The sequence below is a fragment of the Vicia villosa genome, linkage group LG7 (assembly GCF_029867415.1).
Source record: "Vicia villosa cultivar HV-30 ecotype Madison, WI linkage group LG7, Vvil1.0, whole genome shotgun sequence".
NCBI lineage: Eukaryota > Viridiplantae > Streptophyta > Magnoliopsida > Fabales > Fabaceae > Vicia > Vicia villosa.
Genome location: NC_081186.1, coordinates 108,225,648 through 108,245,543, shown reverse-complemented (window position 1 = coordinate 108,245,543; position 19,896 = coordinate 108,225,648). Strand labels below are relative to the sequence as shown.

General features: G+C 34.4%; 1 protein-coding gene across 1 annotated transcript; it reads right to left on the bottom strand.

The window, feature by feature from the left end:
- Positions 1-3,800: 3,800 nt before the first annotated feature.
- On the bottom strand, positions 3,801-7,692 carry LOC131616477 (probable ubiquitin-conjugating enzyme E2 33). The gene is made up of 10 exons (XM_058887813.1): positions 7,489-7,692; positions 6,261-6,390; positions 5,806-5,860; positions 5,461-5,499; positions 5,264-5,327; positions 5,116-5,177; positions 4,987-5,026; positions 4,778-4,805; positions 4,491-4,582; positions 3,801-4,400 (listed from the first exon to the last, which is right to left on the bottom strand). The coding sequence occupies exons 2-10, from the start codon at positions 6,315-6,317 to the stop codon at positions 4,115-4,117; spliced, it is 723 nt and encodes a 240-aa protein (XP_058743796.1). The 5' UTR covers positions 6,318-6,390; positions 7,489-7,692; the 3' UTR covers positions 3,801-4,114.
- Positions 7,693-19,896: the final 12,204 nt, after the last annotated feature.

Below are 19,896 nucleotides of genomic sequence, written 5' to 3'. Positions count from 1 at the left end.
TTTCTTTGACTGGTGAGGCTTGAGACATTTTTTTATTTAATTTGTTGTCATCCTGAAGAATCATTTGAAGATCCATCATGATCAAATATCACTAACACTTAATAGTTTCTACCAATATAATTGAAATTTTTTATTATCAAAATCAAATAACCGATGTGTTATATGTATTGTACCTGCACAACACGTAGAACCACAACCATGTCTCAAATGGAGTGTTGAAGGTTAATCTAGTAAATTTGGTGTGTCATTACAACTTCGACCTAAATTAATAGTGAAAGAACAATTATGGGAGTTGCACTTGATGAAACACTTAGATATGCGTCTTGGCTGAAGATTAATGAAACAGATGCAAAAGTAGTTTGTCACAAATGGTATGGATAATGTCTACTTAAGATTTTAATGATGACAATTAAACATGAATGAATAAATGGTAAGCATCATCAGTCAAGAAGCAAGCATAAATCAAAGTATTAAAGTTCCAGTTGAAAGAGTTAATCAAATTTAAATCAATAAGGATGTGAAGTTGTGAAAGTTCGCCTAGTTTTGTGATTATTGTTATATCTTATAGTTTGATTAGTAATTACTTAATTGAAAATAAAGCATGAGTAATTCTAGTAGTAATAAGGACATTTACACACATACACACACGTACGTGCATATACACACGCATAAAACATTTAAAACTTCTCAACTTTTTATTAAATATTTTTAAAATTATTGGCAAGTACTTGATCAATTAAAATAATTCAATTCAATTAGGAAACCAAAACTCAATTGTCTAATCGATTTGACCTTCAATCTAATCAATTAAAGCAAGAGTTATGAATGCTAATTGATTATATAGACTTACTTAAGGTTTTAACGATGACAATTAAACATGAATAAATAAATCATAAGCATCATCATCAGTCAAGAAGCGAGCACAACTCAAAGTATTAAAGTTCCAGCTGAAAGAGTTAATCAAATTTAAATCAATAAGGATGTGAGGTTGTGAAGTTGTGAAAGCTCGACTGATTATGTAATTATTGTTATATCTTATAGTTTGATCAGTTAATTACTTAATTGTAAATAAAGTATGAGTAATTCTAGTAGTAATAAGGAAATTCACACACATACACACATGTACGTGCATATACACACACATAAAACATTTAAAACTTCTCAAATTTTTATTAAATATTTTTAAAATCATTCCAGGCAGGTACTAAATCAATTAAAAAAATGTAATTCAATTAAGAAATCAAAACTCAATTGTCTAATCGATTCGACCTTCAATCTAATCGATTAAAGCAATAGTTATGTCTGCTAATTGATTATATAGACTTACTAATCAATTAAGTGATGTCACATATTAGGGCTTCTTTTTATGGGTTAACCTAATAGATTAGGTCTGTATTATAATCCATAAGGAAGGGACAAAGTCCATGGATTGTTTACTTTTTAGCTAAGTTTTTTTCTTATATAAAGGCGATTTTTTCCCGCTTCTCAACACGCCGATTTTCTAAGTTATCAAATTTTCTATCTCTCATATTCTCATTTTTTTCATAAGTTTTATTCACATGTCATTGACCTAGTGTAGAAAGAGTGAAAAGTTCCATATGAAAGTTGTGGTGTCTTTTTTTTGTGTTAAATTTGTTTATTCAAAAGCGACGTTATCTTATGATATTGTAATAGGTTTGAAGATTTCAAGCAAACCCTATAAAAAGCTTGGGTTAAGGTTGTTGAAGTAAAATTATGTCAAAACTCAAATTGTTCGTGTAAAGTTGTCAGGTTGGTCTTGTATAAAAGCTCAAGTTGTTTAAGGTTGTTGGGTTGATCTCGTGTAAAAGCTCAAGTTATTTTTAGTTAAAATCTTAAGAGGAAACTAAATTAGGTCATGTCGTTTAAGATCGAACCAATATAATCCCAAGTGGGATATTTCATACCATGTCTCTTTATATTTCTATCATTTATCTTTTCTTATGTTTATTCTCTATTAATCTCTTCTTTAATATAAATTATTTTAAAAGAATCACTTTTATGAAGAAAAATAATTAAAATTCAGATATCACATTTTACCCCCCCCCCCCCCTCTTGCGTTTGGAGTCCTTTGTTCAACAATGGTGTCATGTGATGTGCATATAGAACTATGATTTTCCAAGCCCACCAAATTCCTACTCCAAGGGAATTATGACAAGTACCATGGATCTCTTTTTTTATTCAAACATTTCCATCTAAAATCGAGAAAAAAATCTAGATATTTATACCTAAGGTAAAATCAATGTTTTCTAGAGTCCTTGCAATTACGAACACAATGAAAGAAATACTTTTATTGTAGGTCACATATGGAGCACATAGAAGAGAGGAACATGTTGCATCTATGAAGCAAAGAGAGTAGAAACAGAGCTGTGACAAGCTAGTCAAAAAAGAAACTTTATTTTTTTATGGTAGATGGAGTTCCCATATTCAATTCCTGGATTGAGGTTATGTGTGAGGATCAAGTAAATCTTCTTTGTTGCAAATGATCCAAGCGTATCCACTATTATTAATGTAAGTACGTACCACTTATGTCCGGCGACCAAATGAAGACATTTTTTAAGGTTAAAACTAAGACTTTTGTTGGTGAGTTTCGGGATGATGTAATGAGGAAATTGAATATACAGATGAATGATGTGTGACAGTATTGTATAAAAAAATATTTAACAGGTAGGGTTAAGGTCATGAAGGTGTATGTACTCAACAAGATTTTCTAAGGGACTAAGTAAAGTACAATAGGTGTACCATAAAGAAAAAGAGATAATGCGTTCATCATACTTGTTGCACACCCCCGTATCTTTCTCAGAAATAAGCACTCCCCAATCAAATTTCGATATAAATCACCCTCAAAGATGAAAGCCGAAGTTGAGTCAACCGTTTTCGAATTCACCCATGCTGAATAAATATCCGATTTACCTTACGACACGTGGTAAATGGAACGTCCATTCTAAAGAGAACTGTTAACACAAAAAGGGGAAGTAGGAAGAATTTGTACTATGATCTAATGCACTAGTAACAGAAGTTCAAACGATAGAAATATTCAAAACTCACTACCTGGAAAATCCTAAAAAAGGTGAAAGCAGGTTTTATCTTTTAAAAAAAAAAATTTATGTATCAAGTACTAAGGAGTGAAGATCGCGTACAAACTTAGCCAAAAAAACTAAAACAGAAAAACAAAATAAGAAAGACATGAAGAAGAAACCTAATACTTTAGAGATCCTTATGTGTCTCAACCACTTATAGAACTCTTCGATCCTCCACACACTATCAATAGTCAAGGTTTCAACATAAGTTAAGTCAAATACTTAAGTTCTTGAGATAAAATATCATGACCAACTAGCATAAGGACACGAGTCACGTGTTCCTTGTAAAACATTATCTATTATAAGAAAAGCATTTTTTACACCTATTCAAAGCTCTTCGTCTCCTGAGACCACAAAAGTATAAATATATTTATTTTTGTTTTAAGTATATATACCGTAAAAAATTTATGATTAGATCTTTGAATTACTTTTTTAATTAATTCTCTAAATTTTTCAATAATTTGCAATAAATTAATGAACTTATTGAATTTGAAGACCAAATTACAATTATTTAAATGTTTAAAAAACTACTTAAAAATATTTAAAAGTTTAGAAGAGGCTTGATTATAAATTATTTAAAAATTCAAAGCCGTAATTAAAAACACTTGTTTAAAGATCTAATTAAATATTTTTGACAAATTATGAGACTTAAATTTAGTTATGGAATCTATTTTTATAAAATGAAAAAAGAAATCAAGTAAATGGTCACAACATCAACTTGAATTAACATGACATGAAGAATGCAGTCCATAGCAACGCGGCGTGTTAATGTTTACCAACCAAGACTAGAAGACAAGCTTCAACAGTTTAAGAGTGTAAACATAACATGACAAGTATCAATACCAAGAAACTGGCAAAACATAGACACAAGGAGTAAAATCATATCTTTAACACACCCTCCATGTCCAATATTTCCTATACAAATCCTGTTAGATATGACATAACCTAAGCAGAGCACAAAGAACAAGCAGTTGCATGAAAGTCTTTTATGGATATCCTTTATACCCATACAAGTTTCACAGCTGAAGTAAAGGTAATGCCATAACAACCCCAAAGATGGAGAAGAGTAATAACATCATCCATGTTGGAAATGCCTGTTTTTTGTTTCTCCTCATGTCCTTCAATCCCTCTACCCTTTTCATGTCTTCTCCTGCGGAGTCTGAATTCCTTTCTGAAACAGAATTTGAACTTTTATCTTGACGAGCGTCTGATGATACCCGCTGCTCAGAAGCAGTTTGCTCAGAAAGCTGCTGCTGTTCGTACTTCTCCACGTACTCTGGGAACATTTTCCTGAATGTTGCACTGCATGAAAACAACAGCAATTACTTATGGAATGCAGATCACAGAGACCTTGCTCAATTGAATCATGAAGAGCTGTTGCAAAATACTTACTTCTTGCAATTGAAAGAGAGTGAAGATTTTGCAAGACGCTGCTTCTCGGCAGTAGTGGTGTTTACACTGCCTGTGGTTGGACTGGTGTCCATCTGCAAAAGTTAAGTCTGTCATATATCAAAAGCTCTAAAGTATTTGCTGTAAATTATTACCGACTGCATAACATTTGTTATTCCAAAAGAGGCAATGCAAGACGGATAAAGTGGTAATATCTTCTGAGCAAACAATTGATATACTAGAAGGAAGAAATCAGACTTTAACTAGAATATGAAGAAACCATAACATACCATAAATGAAAGAAGCCCGGTAAGTATGCTGCATTCATAAAATGGAAACATCAGAATAAGACTATAAATTAATAATCAACAACTAGTGTTATTCACAGATATCAATATCTTGAGGAAAATAATACAACCAAATTTCAAAGTCAAAGAAAAAATAAAACACAATAGGGAGTAAACCACATGAAAGAACTGCAAAATGTGCACACTCTGACCTTGATACAGACCACATTGGGTTCCAACTTTCAGGATGAACTGCAATATCAGAAAAACTTACCTGTATCAATTTGTGTAACTAATAAAAATAAAAAGTGATCTGTCTCCCGATGTATTAAAGAACTTACAATCGCTCATAGATAAACAGATCTTTTTCTGTGTCATGAACCTCCCATTGGGTGTTGTCATGCTACATTGTAGAAAGTATGAACTTGGTTATAGTAGACCAAATAAATGAAATTTAGAATGGTCAAGCATATAACAGCAATAGAGCACCTGATTCCAGGAGGTTTATATGGATATTCTGGAGGAAACTTGATTTTCCCATAGTAAAAACCACCTAAAAATGACCAAAAAATCACAAACATTATATTAATTGAGATAGTAATAAAATGGGTGTTGAGACACGCAAAATCAAACCAAGTTATGGCTGAAACAAAATGTCAATCTGCAATAATCATAATTTGTTAAACCTGAGAAAGGTGTTCCCTCGCTTCCTTCCAATACGTAGTCTGAGACATAAACATTTAATAAGATCAGCATCAAGTTTCAACCACTCCCTACCAAATAAATTAGAATTAAGTTGCTGACAACACAATACAATATTTTCCTTTCTTGCTAATAATGTAGCAGTATTAAGGAAAGAGCGCTTAGGAGCAAAAGTAAGGTTAATGCTTTGTGATCAGGTGGTCACAAGTGCTACAACATTGAGAAGATAAATACAGGCACCAAAGAATCAACAAATTCATTTTCCCCTTTTTCGAAATTAGAGCTCCACATAAAGCCATATATGAAATGTAAGTGTGAAACAAACTTACGCCACTCAAGAATATCACTTGGTGAAGGACGGGCCACGATATGGGAAACTGGCTCCTGCCAATACAAAAACAAAATCAATTATTATCCAGTTGACATATTCTTTAAATGCCATGATATAGGCAGTTGATACACATTGTAGGATAATCAATCATGAAAACATTACTCAGAAACTATAGTATAGACACTTTGGGCTGTATTAAGAGGAGAAAGGCAAAGTATAGAGGAAGATATGTTCCCTGTCATTTATGCTATAAATATTTTATCAGCCACAACATCAAATTATCAACCTTAGATGTTTGCACAAATACACACAAAAAGAGAGGAGACAGACCAGTGATAACAGTATAAACATATCTATATAGCTGTACAACAAAATAGTAAGCTTTGGAACTGTGAATAAAAATAAATAGCTAAACACAATGTTAGTATAAAAAACAAAGGATACTATACTTACTTTACAAAGGGCTCTATACTCCTTCTGAAGACGCTTGATACATGCTTTATCCGCCATTCAACTAATTCAGAGCAGTATAGACAGGGATAGCACTATATTCTGTTTCTTTATTCTCAAAAGAAATTTCCTTCTGATCATTGATTAAGAGCATATACATCAATAAATTGAAAATAGAATTAAGAATTTAGGATGTCATAAACAATAAGCAACATTACAAAACAAGTATCATAACAAGAAAAAATGGGGTAAGAGTAAACTATAGAAGATGTGTAGATACGCATATATGCACAAGCATGTGCATAAACACAATGTAAACTGCTGTCATTTTAATTTTCTGATCCGCAGTATTATTTAGTATTCAAGAAATGATACAAAAGGAAACATAAAATAGGGAGGTAATAATAAGCAACCTCCGTATATTATTATAAAATGACAACAAGAAGCAACTTCTCTGCAAACAAATAACTACCCTAAAATATTTGAGTAACCACAATTCAAATATCTCCATAAGCCTATACTAATAAATAATAATAGTATCATTCACATCCATCAAATTTATCATGTCCATACGTGTTATTCACCCCTCTACTGTTCGAGCTTCAAAATTTCACAATTTAGAACTACATCATCAACAATTTCCCATCATCATCTTAGTAGGAATAGAATTGTATCCATATTTCTCCAGAGACCAACCAAGTTAAAGAAAGAAAACTTCCTATGTAAGATTCCTAAAGCATCTAGAAAACTTACATATGATAACTATCACTGCAGACTACTCTTGTAAATCCAGTGAAAAACCACTAGAACACATACATCATAACCAACAAAACTCACCAATCCAAATTCTTCATCTCTTAAATCATACTTACCTATATTGATCATCACCAAAATCTTACTAAACAAAACCTTTTCCCAGTCTAAGCAAATATTTTATGTTCTTAATCACATCGACAATGCATTTCTAAAAAATTAGGGTAAACAAAAAATTGGGGGTGGAGAAAAGTAAATTGATTCTCGGTAAACACAATTCTCATCATTACCACGGCGAATCCCAAAATCAATAATTACCAATTAAAATCAAAAATAAAAAATTTACACAACCAAATAACAAAAATCAAGCCTTGATCAAACAAAAAACCTAAAACCAAAAGATCCTAAAGGCGAGCTCAATTAATCGAATTCGATTTCGACACAGAACGATAACAACAAGAAATTGATCGAAATTAACCTGAGATCCGATTCCGCGAAGAAAAAAATTGGTGGCAAAATCGATTATTTCCGCGTAAATAATTTTGCCCCTTTTAGGAAACAGAAAGAGCGAAAAGAAGTTCCAAAACGGCGGCGTTGAATATATAGAAATGAAAGAAAGAGAAAGAGAGAGTAGAGTGAGTTTAAAACTGCGTTTTCATTTTTGTAAGGAAAAAAGTGATTATAGATCTTCGCTGTTATACACCGCCAAACAACACACTTTCCCAAACAAAGCGTAACCTGATATTTTCTATTTGACTGTTTTAACCCTGTTTGTAACCATATGTTGGTCTTGCGGGTATGGGTGTGTATGTAATTATGGACAGGTGTAGTTTTGATTCGTGTCGACGTGTTAATTTTGTCATCAAGTGACTTTGGTTGGTCCAATGTTTGATTTTTTGTTGGGGGATGACAAACAAGTATTTATTTCAAAGGAAAGTAGAAATAAATTTGTTGGAAAGTATACAAGGAAAAAACTATTTTTTATTTGAACTTTTTCCTACAAATTAACTTTATAGTAATAGTTATTCATTCATGGTTAGGGGTGGAAATAGGTCAGGAGGGGTCTACAGACTGGCCTATAAAGGTTCAGGTCAGGTCACATATTTTTTATAAATAGAAAAGGCCTAGGCTTTTTTATTAGCCTATTTAGTTAAAAAGGTTAGGCCTCGGGTCCAAAAAAAACCTTTTAAGTCTATCAGGCAGGCCTATTTAAATAAATATGAATAATTTTGTTATTATCATTATGTTATGTGTTGTACTTTGAATTAAAATAACTAAATAAAATTCAATTTTCAAAACACCTGATGAACATTGTTTTCATAAGTTATTTTAAACAAATAGTCTCCCAGAACTTATGCTAATAGGTAAGTTAAAATAAGTCAATGCAAATAAATTTTTAGTCTCTTGGTATTTTAGTTAGTTAGTCTATTTGAACATTATTTTAGCTAGTATGTCAAAACAAATAGGCTTTTATGTAGGCTAACAGGCTAACTAGGCCTTCGAAAAGGCTAGACTCAGGCCTAAAATTAAGCCTACGACAGGCCACAGGTCAGGCTTAGGCTTCAATTTTTTTGACAGGCCAGGCCTAGGCTTGGCAAAGCCTAACTCGGCCCAGCCTATTTCCACCCCTATTCATGGTACAGTAATGAAAATCAAATCGAACTGAATTAAATAATAATAATTTATTTGAATTAAATTGAATTGTTTTAATTTATTAAATTACATTGAATTAAAATATAGATAAGATCAAATGACTTGCCAAAGTTAAAATGATATTTCCGATTATAATTGACATTTTCGTGGACGACATAATGAAGTGTCTGAAACATCTAGAGTCATCCGTTAGTTCCTAGATTTTCATGTTTTGAAGTACTGTTTATGTTTATTGTTTGTCATATGATGTTTGTTAACTATGTTTGTTTGTTATTGATGTTATTGTATTTTCTTTACCTAATCGAAACATGTACTAGCAGGAAAGATTGTACAATAAAAAAGATGCATGCCCAAAATATACAGATAATAAAACCATAAAAAAATAAATCGACATAGGCCCTCCACGGGCAACATCGGCCAACCTAGCTAAAATAATATGAACCTCGCCATCAGAGTCCACCAAACCTATGAGGCTATCTAAGTGAACGGCGATGAGCTGTAGGCGGCATTCCTGGTCACCTGCGGGAGGTGGAGGTGGTCGTGGTGGATCGGACGAATCTCCGGTACCTGAAAGCCCTAGAACATCAGATGTTGTGGTAGGTGGTATAACCCTAGGGTGTGGCACACTTTGGAACCATTCCAGGTGTCCATCCTCGCACTGTCTAGGCTCCTGAACCTCAATGGATGGATCAATGATCTCACAAGTGGAGCAGATGATGTGACTATAAAACCATCGATCAATGCCACCAGCTGGAGTCTATGGGACCGGACGTGTGATGCATTGTATATAACCATACTGGCGTAGACACCTCTCAGGCAAGTGTCTAGCCACATGGCTCTCTTGTCTAACATATCATGAATATAAAGTAGATACATCAAAAGTACGATGAGGGAGATGAGCTGTATACGGTGTCCAGATGACATCATCCAAGAACAGAGCATCCTGGAATGTCTTGTTTGGTCTTCCACCTCTTTGCACATGGGTCAATAGCCGCAACACGCTGAATCTTTCGCTCACTGATGTGAGGGAAGTGCTCGTAGATCCAACACTGCATAAATAAATACCATAAAATAAATACACCCAAATAATTAACACAAAACCATCTAATAAATTATAATATACCAGTAAAAAGCTTAGGTAACCAGCAAGTTGTCTGGTGTCAGGATGAAATGCAACATCAAGCGCCATGTACAGTATCGTCAATGCCGCCACTCTCCAAGCCCAACATAGGGTGTCAAGGGCGCTGAATAAACAAGGGTATCGAACATCTATATAAACTCCAGACTTGTCCAATAGATGTAGCACATACGCCCTAGCGGCAACCTGGTACCTCTCTACATCCACAAACCCCTGATAGATAGTCCTCAACATAGACATCATATGGTGAAAGCCCCGAGTCTCACCAAACTCACATAGCACATCAACCTCATAAACCTCCAAAGCATTCATAACCAAAAACGTACCGGCAAACTAGTGTGAAAAACGTACCAGCAATCGGAATCTGAATGTGAAAGAGGGCATCCACATCATCTAAACTCATCATCATCTCCCCAAATGGAAGATGGAAGGATGATGTCTTCGGGTGCCACCTCTCAACAAAAACTGATAACAAGGAGGCGTCCAACATCGTCAAGGAGCATCCAGCAAAGTCCATCAGATTAAAATCCTCAACTATCCTCCTCACTTGCTCAAGCATCAGACTCTCGGAGAAGTTCTTCAACTTCGACCCATGAGAAGCGACCTTCAACACTAGACGATCTGGTAACAAAATAATATAATTAAAACAAATTAGTATACATCAAATCGCGTGATAAACATAATAATAATTAAGCATTTAAACGAGACCAATATTACGTATGTCGCTCTTCCGTATCCTATTAGTGACATCGTCAGCGTATCCCGTCAACAGGAACCTATTAGAAGGTCTTCCAAAGAAACCTCCATCAGTGTGTACTGATGGCTCCGTAGATGCACGGGTGGTGGTGTTTGTATCCTCAACTTATTGCTTCAGAACCACAGACTCCTCAACCACCTGAACCACAAGCTCCTGAACCACCGGCTCCTTAACTACCTGCACCTGAACCACCGGTTCCTGAACCACCAACTCCTACACTATAGTGGATGCTCTAATAGTCTGGCGGCAAGGTATGCAGAACCCCGCCCCCTCCTGCTGCTCAGCCCTCCATTTTCAGTTAGAATCGGTCAGTGGAAGATGTCCAACACGTAGCTCTGAGCCCTGCGCCTCATCAGTAGCTCAAGAAATCGCACAGGCTCTATCGGTGGTCCGTCCTACTATAGAATCGTCTCTGCCTTTAGTCCTCACTGCAAAATTTAAAAATATAAGGAAAATAGCTTCTTTTTTTAAAATTGAAATACCGAAAATTTTGAAATTTCCGATTTGATAATAGGTACCAGAAATTTCAAAATTTTTTGTATGAAAAAACCGGAAATTTCACAAAATATATCGTAAATCTTACTTGTTTTCGTGAAATTTTCAGTATCGTCAGAAAATTTGAAAAATTCGATTCTTTCCGTAAATTGTTGAAAATGTGGTAAGGAAAACTGGTTGGACAATTTGGTATTTTCATAGGTTTGGGGGGTGACATGTATAATTTGGGGGGTAACATGTATAATTCTCCTACAAGACCAGGGAGATTAGTCTCTCCGATTACACTTTATACCAAAATAAAACTTAAAATTTTTTATATAAAACATGACAATTTCATTCTTCTAAGAAAAATATTTAAAATAAAATTCAAATTAACATTTCATTAACTTATAAAAAACTACCTCCAAAAATTATCTAATTAAAATTTAAAACATATTCATGATATATAAAAGAAACGGGTAATGCTAACTTGTTCCCAAAGTAGTGGCGGCAAATGGGCATGCCCGCCTCATTTAGACTCGCCCTTCAAAATCCCAGAAAAAATAGGGCGTGACCGAGCGGGCATAGTGGAGGATGCGGACCTAAAACCTATGTCCACCCTGCAAAAAAGTAAGGACGGGTGTGGAAAGACTGCGGGCACTACACCTTTTAAGCCTAAAAACGCAAACATTTATGTAAATTACCATGCCCACAAAAGCCCACGAAAAAATTGGGACGGGGCGAACACATTAGAGGGCGAGGGCCTAAATCCTTGGCCTGTTTTTGGGGGTGGCCTTTACATGTATATCAAACTAAACTGCACATGGTCTCAAATTTTAGAGCCTAAAACTTTAAAAAGTTTAATTTTTTAATATTAATAGGCATACAAAAAGTTCATTTGCTTATAAATAGGAGGCTCTCTTTCATTCAAAATCACACCAAGACAACCTTCATTCTTGCTTTCTCACTTCTCACTCTTTTCTCATATTTTCAAAATATCTCTTGGCAAGAAGAAGTGAATTCTTCAAACCAGAGCTTCTCCCTTGAAAGTGAGGATTCTAACACTTCATATGTGTTATATAGAAGTGATCCAAGTCCTTTTTCTAGGTCTGTAAGTGCAGGATCACCATATCCACTTTCAACTTGGAGCTTAAGCAAGTGGAGTTGAGTAGAAGAGTTCAGAGGGTGTCAAACCAATTTTAACACATCAACATCTTCCTTGAGGTGTAAGGAAGTTATCCAGATGCCTGCAACACCTGTGTAACACCAGGATCATTATCCTCCATTCCCATTTCAAGCTTGAGCAAGTGGAGTCGAGTAGAGAAATTCATAGTGATTCAAGGGGAATAAGCATCCCTTTAGCATCATTGAGGTACCAGGAAGCTATTGCAATCATCAAATCATTGTTCATAGTCCTTTACCATATCCTTCGACCTCCATTTTCAGAGGTAAGTTATCAAACTTTAACTCTCTTATTTATGTACATATTTTAATAAAGCTCGATTCTATCTTGTTCTGCATCATGAGAGGGTCAAAAGCCCTCAATCATCATTCATTTATTCATCATCATCATTCAATTTTGTTTTTAAGAATTAGGGTTCTTCGTTTTCGAATTAAAATTCTCAATATATACTTAGAATAAATAAATTATGAGATCACCATTGTATTCCTTGTCAAAAATTGAGTGAAATCCATGTTTGGATCATTCCATTTGGTTGAGAAATGAGCAAGTTAGAAAATCAAATTCTTGAGAGCTCGAGGTTGAAGATGAAGATGGTGGCAGCATTTTTGAATTCCTGGGGTTTATTTAAAATATAATGAATTCATTGCATATGACTAACAAGCCACGCGCATGGTTCAGTTGGTTACTCTTTTGCTTTGGTAACCCCAAGAGCGCAGCTTCAAACCTTGGTGAGACCAAGTCTTTCTTTTTACCACTTTTTGCCTTCATTTTTTTTACCAACTTCACTTAATTATTTAACCCATCAAAATTAATCATTTTCAAAAAAATGTTTCAACTCCCGATTTAACAGACGATCAAGGTTTCTACAACACCGACGGGAGCTCAATCGTATTGCTCATATTGACGATTTCTCCACCGACACAAATAGCACTGTGGCATTAAACTCGATAGTCATTTCGATTATTAGCTCTAAATTTATGTCTAGAGTTTAGAAACTAATAAATATCATTCCTAATCAAGATTCGCGTGTCTATTTCTACAACAACATAAACTCAAAGCATTTAACCAAAAAGATCAAGAACAACACCAATAATGATTTGTAAAGTAAATACATATATGATCCCAAGATCAATAAATATACATACAAGATGAGAAAAATATACAAACAAGACACTTATCAAACTCTACCCAGCTTGAAATCCAAAAGTATCGATATGTCCTAAAACAAGGCCAAACACTCAAATTGCAAAAAATAGAAATCCAAAGAATCAAGAATCGACGAAGTTTAGAAAATGTAACAATTGTACAGTTCAAACTAAAACGTACGAAGAAAGTAAAACCTTACCACAATCCTACAACGAAAACATGAAAATGAAACAAATCATAAATACAAACATCATACAAAAAGAAACCGGCATGGAAAACAACAACTCTGTAAAAAATCCTATGGTTCCAGGAACAAGATTATCGAAGGAAGAAACGGGCGCTGGAGTAGACACTGCAATGTTCAAACAAGTTGTTGAGAGCCTTATGTATTTAACTATAACTTAACCAGATTTGTTATTCGGAGTAAGTTTGATTAGTAGGTTCATGGCAAATCCAAAGTTGTCACATTAGCTAGCAACAACAAGAATTTTTAAAATACTTGAAAGGAACTACTGAGCATGGTATTTTCTCCAAGAGGAGATAAGGAAACACATGTTTGATGGCTTATACGGATAGTAATTATGCTGGAGATTTGGACGATCGAAGAAGCACTTATGGGTTTGTTTTCTTGATAAGTTATGGAGTTGTCTCATGGTCTTCCAAAAATAAACCGGCAGTGAGTTTATCAACCACAGAAGTTGAATATATTGCTGCAGCACTATCTGCCTGTCAATGTATTTGGCTTAGGACGATTCTGGAGCAGCTTGGAGCGGAAGAAAAAAAAGGAACTGAGATTCTTTGTGACCACAGTTCTAATATTCGTTTGTCCAAAAACCTTGTCTCTCATTAAAGGAGCAAACACATTGGAGTTAGATTTTATTTTCTCAAGGACTTGGTGAATGAAGGAACTGAGAATTTAAATTTTTGCTGCTCAGAGGAACAAGTTACAAATACAATGACAAAACCATTAAAGCTGAAACTGTTTGAGAAATTTCATGATATGCTTGGAATGACGGATGTTGTTGAAGTAAGCACAAGCATTAGCTTAAGGGAGGGATTGTTGGTTAAGTTAATTTGTTTACTTGTTATTGGTCAAAGTTTGTTTTGTTTAAGTGTTATTAGTTCAAGTTTGTTAAATACTCCCTCCATTCCTATAAGACTAGTTAAAAGTCACTGAATTCTTTAATTTATACAAAAATTAGTTAAGCATTTCCAACGTTATCCTTTGTTAATTTTTTTAAAAAAGAATATTATAATTATGAGTCAGCTCTAACAATAATGACTAATTACTGCATTAGTCGGTGGTCTTTACAACACCACAATTAGCTTAGAAATGAAGCATCCATTTGGTACTCTACTTATCCTTAGAGAAAATGAAGGACTATAAAATAACTAATAGAAGAAAGAAAATAAAATTTGTTTCTTTTATAGATAATTTGATCTATTCTAATTTAGTATCAAACCTACTACCAATAAAGTGGTTATTCCACTCATTAGCTTAGAAATTTGTAACTAATACTCCAGTAAATGTTCTTAAGACAACAAATAATAATTAACGATTATGAATAATAAATGTGATAAAATTTGTTTATATTAGAGAAAAAAAAATGTAATTTTTCCCTTATAAACAAGAATAAAGGGAGTAAATCTTAATATTCTAGAAAGTCCTATTATTTAAGATTTGCTTGACTTTTACTGTTTATTTCATTTTGTCGATTTAAAAAACAAAAATGATCTCAGATGAAATAATAATATATTTGACCTTTCCATTTATTGAGTGCGTTCTCAAAATTATTTTAACAAATTTTCCTAAAAATAATTAGTTATAATAAATAAAAAATGATGATTTTTTTCTATTATTTTGAGTTTATTAGTGATTAATTAGAAAATAGTTTTTGATTGGGTGAAGTCAGTCACATCTTGGACGGTGATAGAAATTTCTATCAGTGACAAGTACCACTACAAATATATGTAAACTTGCTGATACATTGCATAATAGATCAAACCTTAGAAGAAAATAGAAAGAAAAAAAATCCACATACAATTTGAGGAAGCTGGTACTCTGAAAACCAGTTATAAACGATACAAACAAGTGAAAAGTAGTAACATTAGATTAGATAGTATGGGTGACAACTGACAAGTACTACTGTGTAAGGGAGTTTATACAGTTGCTAAGGGAGTGACAAGTACTACTGACTGTATGAGCGTTTGGCCAAATAAACTTGCATCTACAACACTTTCCAAGGCAAAATAAACTTGCATCTACAACACTTTCCAAGGCAAAACAGAAGCTCCGAATTGGAGTGTTAAAGAAACGCTTGTAAACATAGAAGCAACATGTGCTAATACAATTTACGGTAAATGTAAAAACCGCATACAATCCATTCAACAACGTAGACTGCTATATTTGGTACCCTGTAATCCTTTTTCCCGTAGCATCCTGCCGCTACCACTGAAATTATCATGATTACTAAGAGATTTAGGCTATACTGAATGCGGGCCTTTTTCACTATCTTCTGAGTGAATAAGGAATAAAAGGAGAACAAAAAGACCGCATTAACGAGTACGCCAAAGACTAAAACGAATCTAAGGAATTCCATTAGAATGGTCGTTTCCTTGTGAATAAAAGTGATAAAGGCACCAAGAGAGAGGAAATAGGTAGCATATAACGTTGTGAACTCCACTGAAAATTTCAACATTTTCCTATCATCGCCGGCAGCTGTGTCGTCTCCGCCTCCTCCCCCTCCCTTTTCTTTTCCGGCAGGTGTCTCTCCGCCTTTCTTAAAATACTTCGCATAATACTTTTTTAAAGCAACAGAAAATTTTAAAAGTTTACCATTGTGTTCGGGATCTGTGTTATCGTTGCCTCCGCCCTTTTTTTCTCCGACCGGTATCTTTTCTCCTTCTTGATTTTCTCCGGCCGGTATCTTTTCTGCTTCTTGATTGTCTCCGGCAGGCTTTTGATAAGAGCCTGCAATGATCCTGGTTAAAGATTTCAGCGCGGAGGTAAAACAAACGTAACCACCGACGTGGCGTCCTAAAAAGCTGTCTCCGCCTCCTCCCTTTTCTTCTCCGGCTCCTCCCTTTTCTTCTCCGGTAGGTGTCTCTCCGACGCTTGTTATTGATGCCTTGATTCCACCATCGGCGTGATCAGTTTTGGTATTCTTGAAAGTAAGTATCTCCCAAAAGGATCTTGAGGAGTCGCCGGTGGAGCTTTTCTTTGATTTCTGATTCTTGAAGAGGGACGATGATTCAGTCATTGTCGAGATGCTCGAGGGTTTTGGGAGGGAACGTTATTAGAATTGAATATAGTAATATTTTTTTGGAATGAATGGATAAAATAAAATGTAAATTAGTGAAAGTTATTTATAGAAAAAAATGGTTAACCGTTAACCCCTTTCAATTTCTCGTTCCGGTGAACCGGTGGTTGTTCATTTACATATTATTTTATATTTTGTTTTCGATTGAATAACATAATTTTAATTCAATAAACAACAATATTTTGTTTCTATTCTACATTTATCGTTAATATTATTTAGTTTTCGATTATATAAAAGATATTTTATCCAGATAGGGGATAAAGTGATAAACTAACTTGCCAACTCGTGTTTAGGATATATTAGAAATAAAATTATATATTTTTTATATTAGTTAATATTTAATTTTTATTAGTATATAAAATTATTTTATAGATTATAAATAATTTTATTAAAAAATCAATATTAAATTGAAATTCAGTAAATAATAAATAATTATATTTGAATAACTTTAGACATAAAATAGTAATTAATCCAGAAGATAGTAGAATAAAAAAACAAAGTAAATTAATATCTAATGAGTCATAATCATATCGTAGTGAAAAGAGTAAGAATTAAATTGCATTATTAGTTCATCACCGTAAAAAAAAATCAAAAAACCATCGCCTAGATAAAAATATTAAATCAATGAATTAATTATAAGAGAAAATGGGTGATGCACAGTGTTAAAAAATTTTAAAAGCGCCAAGTCAAACTGTAAATTTTAAATTACTGATATGATATGACAGAATAAAATATTTCTATTGGATGACAGTGTACAGATTTTTTACTCTAATTATAAAATAAAATGATACAAACTTTAATCTAATATTTTTTTTTGAATCAAAAGATATACTTTATTGATAGATTCAAAAACATTACAGCTCAAGCGATCGAGAAATGATCTAGTAAATCAAATGGACTTAGGAACTAAATAAGATCCTATGGCAAGAGGAGGTCACTGTGTTTATCGTGAAAATGGATAAACAAGCACTAGTCTTTCAAAATTACTAAACCTTTTGGTTACTCACGGGATCGACTAGATTGATCCTAGAACATTTGCTTTGTGTAAAATGTTTCGTTTGTGATAAAGAGTACTTCAACACAAACCATGTTCATGTTTCTAAAAATTGTTTGGTTTACGTGAAATTATAAAGTAACGTAATGACTTGTAAAAAAGAAGTAAAGTAAAGGCAATTGTAACATAAACTACAATAATGTAAATGGCAAGAACTTAGAGATTATGGAAAAGGGAAAATTATCAAACAGTAAAAAGAATGTAAAAGTGGTGTATATATACGTACATTCTCAGAATTACTTGTTTCTCACGCACAGATACTTTGAGTGAATCTTATGAGTTTTTGAAAAAAATGAACACCCGAATCTAAGATTCTAAGACACTAAGACTCCTCTATATACTAATTCGAAATAACCGTCTGCAACAGTCATTCGATCAGAGCATGCCACGTCGTGCTCTACATGCTCTTCCTTTGCCCTGAAGCTCCACGTGTTTCCAAATGCTACGGATCATGACAAATAACGGTTACGCCTTTGCTCCAACTCAACTTCTTCGTCAAAGCTATCCTCTTCGTCGAACTAAATAATCAACTTTAGAAAATATTTCTAAATTCACGTCCAACATCCTCCTATAAAAGATGACTTTCGACAGATATCACAAAAGTCACGCCAAAACTGTGTCGAAGGATTCCAATCTATTTTCTGATCCTTCTAATTTCTTCAACAATAAGGTGGTGTCGAAATCACCAGCTAACAAATTGCTCCTCGAAATGTCATTTTCGACGCAACGAAGAAAAAGGAATTTCTTTGACCATAACATTCGACACCACAAAAACTCTTCAATTCAAGTGACGTCATTGACATCATGACATTTTCCTCCAAAACGTCCTATCGGACCTTGCACGCAGACTTGCTGCAATCATGATACTCTTAGGAACTAGGAGACTGTGGGTAGCTCATAACTACTACGAGCTGCTGGCAAATCAGACATTGGAAACGCGTCCCACTCACCAAATCCTTTCCCTCAAAAACTGACGAAATGGCTCATTTCTAGTGTCTATAAATACACATTTTCTTTTCCATTTCACCGCTTGCTTCTCTCTCAAATTTTTTTGCATATCCATCTTCTTCCTTTCTTCATCTTCATCACTCTCCTAAACAAACTTACAGCTCCCATGGCCACTTCTTCCAACGCAGCCACCAAAAAAGCTCAAGAAACCAAGAAAAATATTAGTTTGTCGTTGGTTCACAAGATATTAGGCCCTAAAGTTGTTGAAATCAACAATATATTCTGAAAATGGCTCACAAGTTATTACGCATGCAATGATGGGTCCTGTACATATTTAGAGTGTTTAGGTCGATGGGTCAAGCTGGTATTTGAAGAGAAGGATAAGTACGAGACAAGATGGATAGAAAGATATGATTAGCCTTAAAAAGACTATTAAACTAGCTCGGCAAGAATCCACAACCCAGTGTGAGTTCTCAACCCGGTTTAGGTCCCTAGCCGATTCAGGCAGTTTCTACAGGTCGGAAGGCATCATTGCGAATGTGCTCGGAGTTGTTCTGATGTAGTTGCCTGTAACCGTCGCCCTCGTAAAGGGACTCCTCCATTATAGAAGTTACAGTCCTTTAAAGACCAGACGGTGGGAGTTATTGTAGTTCACCCATTATGGAGGGAATCTAAAGTTCCTCCATTTATGATGGTGATTATTGCTCCAGCAGCTATAAATAGGGCTCCCAACCGAGGAATAAGCAAGATACATATATCTTGAGCTTGCATCACTTGCACTGCTCAAATCCCTAAAGCTAAACACTCACAAACTTTTGTGTGACCTCGCCAGAATCTTCTTCCGGGAAGTAATCAAAAGTGTTCTGCAGGAATATTTGGCGCCCACCGTGGGGCCTAGGTAAAACTTTCCCATGCCACATATTCTTCACACATACACACCGAATGAGACACCAGACATCCACCATAGATGAAACTTCACTGTCTAGTGTCGTCCGCTTGCTAACCATGGCTGAAGCTTTAAAACTACAAAACGGCTCACTATAAGGCTTTGTACAATTCTTACATTCTTAAATACCCAAGGAGAGCGGTTTCGCACATGGATCATCTTAATTCAAACCACTATCAAACTTCGTATGGGCGGAAGGGATTCCAGAAAAATTTCAACTCCTCTTTTACCCATTTTCGACGGCTCAACAGACCCTGGGCAGCATAT

What these genes read in the sequence shown, in the direction of transcription:
- LOC131616477 (XM_058887813.1), bottom strand. Translation starts at nt 6,317, where the DNA reads ATGGCGGATAAAGCATGTATCAAGCGTCTTCAGAAGGAGTATAGAGCC. An exon ending in AAGTGATATTCTTGAGTGGC is followed by an intron (nt 5,500 to 5,805) that starts GTAAGTTTGTTT and finishes TTTATGTCTCAG; the next exon opens with ACTACGTATTGGAAGGAAGC. An exon ending in CTGTTTATCTATGAGCGATT is followed by an intron (nt 5,027 to 5,115) that starts GTAAGTTCTTTA and finishes CTGATATTGCAG; the next exon opens with TTCATCCTGAAAGTTGGAAC.